This window comes from Arachis ipaensis, chromosome B06, assembly GCF_000816755.2.
Source record: "Arachis ipaensis cultivar K30076 chromosome B06, Araip1.1, whole genome shotgun sequence".
Taxonomy (NCBI): domain Eukaryota; kingdom Viridiplantae; phylum Streptophyta; class Magnoliopsida; order Fabales; family Fabaceae; genus Arachis; species Arachis ipaensis.
The window spans coordinates 101,931,917-101,940,599 of record NC_029790.2 but is presented as its reverse complement, the minus strand read 5'-3'; the positions used below and the strand labels follow the sequence as shown (position 1 = coordinate 101,940,599).

Sequence of the window (8,683 nt, the reverse complement as noted above, 5' to 3'; positions counted from 1 at the left end):
AAAAATATCCAATATAAAATTCTTTAAAAACTATTTAAGTATATATTCTATTTTTTTTCCTGAGCAGCTGCTTAGAATTAAATGCTCTTCATACATACATTACATATTCAATTAACAGAGATGTTAAGTCCTTTTAGTATCTAATTTCAATTGAATTAGTTTACTAACTTAAAAACATTCATAATAAAAAATTTTAGTTGAAAATGAAGAAAAAAATCTCTTTTTTAGCCCGTGCTTGAATGCTTTTCCGAATATATTTCATATGCAGATAAATTATTAAAATTGTATTAAAAAAAATTGTGCATAAATAAAAAAGATTAGGTTGATCAACAAAGAGATGAGATAACAAATTTTGAAAATTATATTATTACATGATACCGCTATTTATTATTAACAATAAAATTACCGATAGTTCTGTGTCTGTGCATCATAGACGGGTAACAAACTTTTAGGCCCATTTATTAATGTGTTTTTTTTTTTTGAAATTAAGAGTGAAACTCAAACTCACGATCTCTAGGTAAGTACGGAAAGACTATGTCATTTGAACTATAGTTCCTTGAATTTTAAGAAACTATTTAAGTGCTTATGAAGAAGTTAAAAAATAACTTCTCTCATAATAAAAAGATTTTTATCATATTTTTTTTAAAATAAGCACTTTTAGAACTAAAAAACTAAATACAAAATAATTTATTTATAAGCTACTTTTAATATAAGCATTTATTGTTTAAGCTATTTTTTGAAAAAGAACTTAATTAAACTATTTATCTAAAATGGGCCTTAATGTAAACAACTTTTCTCTGACATTTTTCTATGGATTTTGTTTTCTTCTTTGATTTCTCTGTATTTTCTGCATATTTTTTCTCCTTTTTTTTTAATTTTTGCTTTTATGATAAATGTTATTTGATCTGAATTTGTTTTCAATCAAATAGTAAAATCAAGCAGTAAAATCAAATTCGTATAGATTTTTCGTGTTTAAAAATAATGAATGATGCAAGTTCAGATCAGTTGAATCAAGACAAATTGAATTATTATTTTAAATCAAATCAAGTGGATGAGATTTGATTCGTTCTTAATTAATGTAATTTATTAGTAGTTGATGCTTGTGTAGTTATTTTGTCTACAAGTTGAATAATTTCTTTTTTTTTTTGTGAAAATCAGTGTTCATGATTGAAGATTTAAATTTGAATGGAATGTAAAAATTTTGAATTATTGTTTCAATGAATCTATTTATATTATGTTTAATGATAGTTTCGGTGTATTTTAAAACACAATTTGGTGTTAACTAGAATTATTTTCGATGGTTTATATTTTGTTGTGGTCACTTTGATATATGATTTTGTGGTTGATATTGTTGGTTCTTATTCTATACACTCAGTACTAAATGGAATTAGTTATTGGGTTCTTTTTTTAACTTTTATGTGATTTCCATTAACAATGAGCTAATGAAATTCTTTGATTATGAATACAAACACTTTTTGTGTTTTTGTTAGTTTATAATAGTGTCGTGCTTATAATTTTTTTGTGTTTTTTCAGTTTTTGTGTGATGTTGATGAGATGTTTGTCCAAAAAATTGGGATGATTTTTAACATATTTAAAGAAGCTAATTGAATTTTATTGGATTCTATTTTTGGCAAACCGCATAGATTAGATCAGATCTGATTTTGGATTTATTTCTCAAAATCGATCCAATCTAAATTTGATCCAATTCAAACCACATAATGTATAATATATTCAATTTGTTATATATTTTTATATTATTTAAGTATTATTATTATTTAGTGAATATTTTTGGTTAAAAATGACATTTATTTATTTATTTTAACTAACTTATAATTTTATTTCTATTGTTAAGTTATTGTTAGTTTTTCAAATATTATTGAACTTGTTATGTCATTGTTAGTTATTTAAAATTTGATGTTGAGACTTGTTATATATATATATATATATTAATTTACAAAATCGCAAATTCAATACAATCCAAACTATTTGAAATTGGATCGGATTTGATTGGATTCTCAAAAAAAAATATCTAATCTAAACCGCATTGCAAGTAAAATTATGTCCAGATCAAATGAATTTTTTATTTAAAATCGATCCAAATCACACTGCGAACACCCCTAAATCTAAGTTTAAGACAACAATATAAATAATTTATTAATATTAATAAATTATATTCAAATAAAATGAAAGATTATGATTTTGAAATGAATAATTAATAAAATAAATTATACTTAAATGTTACAAGAAAAACTAATAACAACTTTACACCATATGAAGAGTTAAGTCTTAAAGTGATTTTTGAGATTGGACGTTTGCACCGAAAAGAATCCCTATATTTTAACTGCATATAAACGACTAAATCCCCATAGTGGTCCCCCAGATTCAGCCCGTGCACCAATTTTGCCCCTGAGATTCCAATTGCACTGTTTATGTCCCCCAGATTCCGATTCGAGCACCATAATGGTCCTTCGGAGATTTTCCGGCGTGACTCAGCGACAGCGTTGCTTATGTGGCACAGCCACTGCCACGTTGGACGCCGTAGTGTACATATGACGTGGAATGTGTGATAAAATTCCCTAATGTAGTCCCTGTCTTCATTTTTAAACCCTAAAATTTCGTTGGCCTTCCCTCAATGTGGTTCTCTCCATCAACGTCTTGTTCTGCATCTCTTCTGTACACCGATAGCTGTCCCCCATAAGAGGAAGTGGGAGCCATGTTGCAGGAAGTTCCAACCGGTCATCGTCGACGGAGAACTGGAGAAGAAGCACGACGCGAAGCAGGCATGGACGGGTTCCGGACTGGTGTGGCTGTGGTTGTCGCCCGGTGCTAAGGTGGTCTGGGATGGAGTCGCATCCTAACAAGCCCTTCTTTGGTTGCCCCAACTATAATGTGAGTAAAGTTTAATAATTTGTAGCTGATTGAAAATTTTTTTTTTGGTTGATTATTTTGGTTGGTTGCAGACAAGTGGAAAAACATGGTGTGGGTTATTCGTCTGGGCTGATTCTGTGCAAGAGGAGTTGTCTGAAGGAGCTGTTGCAGGAGATGATGATGGTGACAGGAAGATGAACTTTGCATGGCGGATGGGCAAGATGGAGGCAGACATTAGGAATCTGAAATTCATAACTCATGTTCTTAGATTTGGGTTCTTAGTAATTGTTGTTTTTGTAGGATTGGTGCTATTAAAGGGTTGAGAACATGTCAATGTAATGCAGTTTCCAAATTAATGAATGAAACTGTTATGTGGTAACATAACAAGGTTTGTGTAAATCATCTTACTTTGATATAATATAATATCCTGTTGGATGAAGTAAAAGAACTTGTAAATAAGTAACAGCAAGATTGATCCAAACCATGGACAGTATTAATTGATCAATACCAAAATATGGCAAACCATTCATAGTTTTAACACATTACAACCATAAGTAATTGAACAAGTAGCATGACATACTTCATTAGTAATCAACAAAATGAACCATTGTTTAGAGTGAGCGCAGTCATTGTATCTTTTAACAAAAAACAAACACTTGACAAGCAAAATGTCCTAATGTCCTAATATGAAAGTTCACTTCTTTCGGGGGTGCTTAAATCCAGGAGTCGGCACAAACTTCAGAAAATTTGTGAATCGTGAAGCAGTGGCAGAACTCGCACCCTTCATTGGTTCCAGTGCTGTAGAAGGGCCTTCTTCTAGTAGGCAGTTTGGCAGGTCTTGTGGCTGGTTCCCTGGTTACTTCAGTGAACTACACAAATTTCAAACCAGAAATAAATACCAAACATTGTCACTCACTAAACCTTTTTCAGAGTTTTTACTCCATGAATTACAAAGGCTTATTATAGAATTAAAATTGTACCTTTTGAGAGTCTTCTGGTTCAGAACAAATTGGCTGTGACAGATCAATTTCTGATGCTTGACCAATAGGAGCAGAATTGATGGTAATATTAGCATTAGCCGTAGCTGTAGCAGTAGTAGTTGCATTCGGAGTAGCAGTTGCAGTGGCACTGGCAGATGCAGAGGCAGTTGCAGTGTCAGTTGTGGTGGCCTGGGCAGTTGCAGTTGCTTGTGCACTAGCATTTTTAGGGTCTTTAGCAGCCTCTGCTGCCTTTGCAGCAGCCGCAGCATCAGCTGCAGCTTGAGCAGCATCAGCTGCTCTTTTCTTTTCACATCCTCTCTTGGTGTGACCCTTTTGCAAGAAGTACTTACATGTGAAAGGCCGAAGCTGTCTTTTCAAGGCTGTTACTGACTTAGATTTCTTGCTAGAACTTGAGACTTCATCTGAGTCCTTCCTCCTCTTTGTTTGAAGATTCCCTGGCTTCCTCTTGATTGGTGGTGCCAATGGCTTGTTAAACTGACTTTGTTCCCAGAAGGCTTGGCCAGGTATAGGATTGATGTGGTACTTGTATGTTTTCTTGTAAGACTCCATGGTTATCAACTTATGGTAGAAATCCTCTGGGTGCTTGTTGACTCTGGCCAGTGCTGCACAAGCATGAACGCATGGAATCCCTACAAGTCCAGTTTACTTCCAGCTTAGGTTAAATCAAAAATTATTTATAACACTAGTGTAAAATTAAATGAGCAAAGGTAAGTGGTTGGGAGAGAATAACCTGTTAACATCCAGAACTGGCAGGTACATAATCTTTTCCCCAGGTCTACCACATGGTTTGTTGGACGCCCATGGACCTCAAACTTCTCATATCCAGTATCTCCAGACCATATAGCATGCCAATGTCTGGACTCTTTCCTCACCTTTTCTAACCTACTTTTGATTACGGGTGGTAACAGCCCCAGGTGATTGTCCAACTTAACCTTGTTCTTAGCCATAGTCCTCATGACAAACATTCTCACCTCTTCTAGAAGAGTAAGTATAGGCTTGCCCCTTGCTTCTTTGATCTTTGAATTGAAAATCTCACAGGCGTTGTTGCAGATCGAGTCCAATTTCGGGTTGTGCCTGAACTGTGACCTCGTCCATGCCTCCCTTGGCCACTTGTCAAGATACTTCCATGCGTCCTCGTTCAGCCGCTTTATACTATCCATGTATTCCTGAAATTCAACAGTTAATAGTTGGGAAAGAAGTCCATGTAAGCTAACTCCAGTTTCAAAAAAAGTGGCTTTATATACCTTAAACTCTTGAAATGTTGTAGCTCTAGCACACTCCCATAACAGTCCCCTAAGCTCCAGGTCCTTTCACTGCTTATTGAAATTTCGCCACAAGTGCCAGACACAGAATCGGTGTCCCACATTAGGCATCACGGCTTTCATAGCAGGCAGTAATCCCTGAAGATATCAAGCATTATGTTACCATAATAGTCCCTAACTTTGAAAATCGATCACCATAATAGTCCCTAACTTTGCACAATCGTTCACCATAATAGTCCCTAACTTTGAAAATCGATCACCATAATAGTACCTAACAGCACACCATCATGGTATAGTACATAATCAAACAATTAGATAAGAGCAGTATTCACAGTATAGCAGCAGACACTAACAGCACACCACAGTATATACTATAAAGGTATCATCACAATTGTATCAAACAATTATATCTTAGGTATCATCAAAATATGGCAGTATACTGCACTATATGCACTACATCAAGCTAACACAGTTTTACACATTTAAACTTATGTGAGAGTAAGGATTAAGGTTTCAGTAAGAAATTACCTTTTGCATATCAGAGATGAAGTTCCACCCACGGGTCTTGTAGTCTCCAAGATCCTCATGTAGCAACTCTAGAAACCACTTCCAATTCTCAAAGTTCTCCACTTCCACAACTGCCCAGGCAATGACATAGACATGATGATTAGCATCTTGTCTAACAGCCGATAGAATTTTCCCCCCGAAAATAGTTTTTAGAAAAGCCCCATCAAGTCCAATTAACGGACGACAGCCAGCCTTGAAACCTGACTTGCAGCCACTCAAGCAGACATACATCCTCTCAAATATGACCTCACCACTAGGCTGTGGCTTTGTGCATATCTGAACAATTGATCCCGCGTTTATTTTCAATAGTGTTTCACCATAGTCCCTAAGCATAGCATATTGCTCCTTGGCATCTCCATAGACTATATTTCTAGCATCACACAGTGCCCGTGATATAGAGTTCCTATTGAGCGACAAGTCATATTTCGTCTTGAAATATGTTGTAACCTTACAGTTTCTGAAATTGGGATATTTCCTTAGTTTTTTTACCAACTTACCTGCAACCCAATTTCTATTTGCTGCCTCGTTTTTATCCTCTCGTGGACAAGTGTGGTCATTGAAGAAAGTCTTAACTTGCCAGCAACTGTCTTCGTGGTCCCTTGATGCGTACACAACCCACTTGCAATCCTTCACCTTACATACTGCCCTCACCCTTTTACCATCGTTCTTCCTAAACCTCATCCGTCTCCCTTCTTGTATAGTGAACTCCCTCACTGCCTCTTTGAACTCCCACTTAGTATTGAACTTCATCCCGACTTCTAAATGTAGTTCCCCGAACCTAGCACCCTGTCTAAACACCGGAAATACATCCTCTGAACTTTCTTCTCCAACCAGCTCATCCTCTGAATTAGGTGGTGTTTTCATCTCCAAAGAGTGCCACGAATTGCCAATGAGAACACAGCTCTCTCAACTCATTATCAGAGTCTAAACGCCTCAAACATACTTCCAGGCTCATCCCAGGGACCTGCCACCAAACCTCCTTCATGGTCTCATAGCCTAGCTCTTTGAAGTAATTTCTCAGGTAGAATACATCCAACCTGTCCACATCCAGATCACCCAAACAATGCCTATTGTCAGGTGTGTATGTCCATCTCCCATCCTTCCCCCTCTCAAAATTTCTCCCATGATGAAACATTATGTCTAACAATTCGGCGTTCATCTGCAACATAACAGAGAAAATGCTTAAAATTTACCACGCATGCAACACAAAAACAACAAATAACTTAGATATTACACACCACCAGAGATTAACCCCTGTTCTTTTCACAAGAAACAGAGAATGCATTACTGGTTTGAAGAAGAAAAAAACTAAAACCCTAACAGGCAGTGGATTCTAACACAAACTACATGCATCATGTTCAAGTAACTTAACAATCGGCCATATCAGGAATGAAACATGATCCAAAAAATTCAAAAAAATATAATAAAATTTGTACCTTGAAGCTAGCTTAAACGGTTCTTCAGTCGATGCTTCAATGGTGAACCACAAACCTTCTCCCAAGTTCGTTACAGCAATGTTAAGAAACCAGGCAGCAGTGCCCTTGCCTGTCGCTACTGCTTATGGAGGAGGAGACCAAGCGTTGAGAGAGGTGAGAAAATATGGAGGAGAAGACGTAACGAATACCAAACCCTTTGCCCAAGTTACTACTACTCTCACTGGATCAAAACGGCGACGTGTGGGCTTTCAATCGTTTTGCCCCATGAAACGACGTCGTTCTGACTCTCCAACGTGGCAGTGGCTGTGCCACATAAGCAACGCCGTCGCTGAGTCACGCCGGAAAATCTCCGAAGGACCATTATGGTGCTCGAATCGGAATCTGGGGGACATAAACAGTGCAATTGGAATCTCAGGGGCAAAATTGGTGCACGGGCTGAATCTGGGGGACCACTATGGGGATTTAGTCGCATATAAACGTTCTTGAAATTAAAAAAGTTGCACTACGTTAGTTCTTTCTCCTTTTCCACTTTCTTCCCCTATGAATGACCTAGCATATCTTTTTTACGCTGAATTAGACAAAATAATGTTGCTTTAATTTTGGCACTAACTACTTTATAAAACGACCATTTAATTTTAATGGTCATACATTTTTTGTGTGGCATAAGATGTTTTGTAGTTTATTGACTTAAATGATTTCGTTTCATCAAACATTAGCGTCAAAACTAAAGCAATATTGTTTCATTTAGACTTGATTTGGTAAAGTTTTTATTTTTTAAAAGTAGCTTATAAAAATTAGTTCTTAAAAGATAATTTTTTAAAAGTTGTAACATTTATGTTTGGTAAATTAAATTAAAAATATTTTTCAACAAATATAAATAACAATAAGTAATTTTGGTAAAATAATTTTTAAAATTTTAAAATATTTTAAAAAACTTCACTTTAGATATTTTTAAAAGTACCTCTATCTTTAAAAACTATAGTCACAAGTACATAATCTTTTTTATTTATCAAATATAAAATAAAAGATACTTTTAAAAAGTTTAAGCATCTTTATTTTTAAAAAATTTTACCAAATTAAATATTAATTTAGCATAGAAAAATATGTATCAAGTCGCTCCTAACATGACAAACAACTTGTAGAAAAGGGGGTAAAGATCAATATAGTGCAATTTTTTTAATATAAAAAACTTTTATGATGTAATTAAAAGTTTAAAGATCTTTTTAATACAAGCAGTTAATTTTAAATATTATTTTGGGACTTAACTCCTATGCGAGCCGGAGCCACAATAATCAAACAAATATTTATATCATCATATCAAATATTCTCAAAAAATAAAAATAAAACAAAAAACCCAACAAAAAAACCTTGCTACAACGTATAATTGCAACTATAGTCCTAAGTTTTATTATCAATAGGCTTAGAGGTTTCTTAACTTACATAACTCTGTTATAATAGCATCAATTTAAATAGATCAAATTCTTATAAAGTGAAAGAGTAAGAAAAATAATAGAGTAACTTATTAAAATAGTATTTGAAACTTTATAAT

The 8,683-nt window shown here is 34.7% G+C and overlaps 1 protein-coding gene across 1 annotated transcript; it reads right to left on the bottom strand.

Moving 5' to 3' along the window:
- On the bottom strand, positions 4,424 to 6,983 carry LOC110263794. Its single transcript, XM_021105587.1, has 6 exons — positions 6,951 to 6,983; positions 6,663 to 6,857; positions 5,660 to 6,562; positions 5,216 to 5,269; positions 4,676 to 5,035; positions 4,424 to 4,498 (listed from the first exon to the last, which is right to left on the bottom strand). The coding sequence occupies exons 1-6, from the start codon at positions 6,981 to 6,983 to the stop codon at positions 4,424 to 4,426; spliced, it is 1,620 nt and encodes a 539-aa protein (XP_020961246.1).

Coding starts and splice junctions, on each gene's coding strand:
- LOC110263794 (XM_021105587.1), bottom strand. CDS start 6,983: ATGCATTCTCTGTTTCTTGTGAAAAGAACAGGG. Junction 5,270..5,659: donor TCATCTCTGATATGCAAAAG/GTAATTTCTTAC, acceptor TGATATCTTCAG/GGATTACTGCCTGCTATGAA. Junction 5,036..5,215: donor ATGTGGGACACCGATTCTGT/GTCTGGCACTTG, acceptor GTTGAATTTCAG/GAATACATGGATAGTATAAA.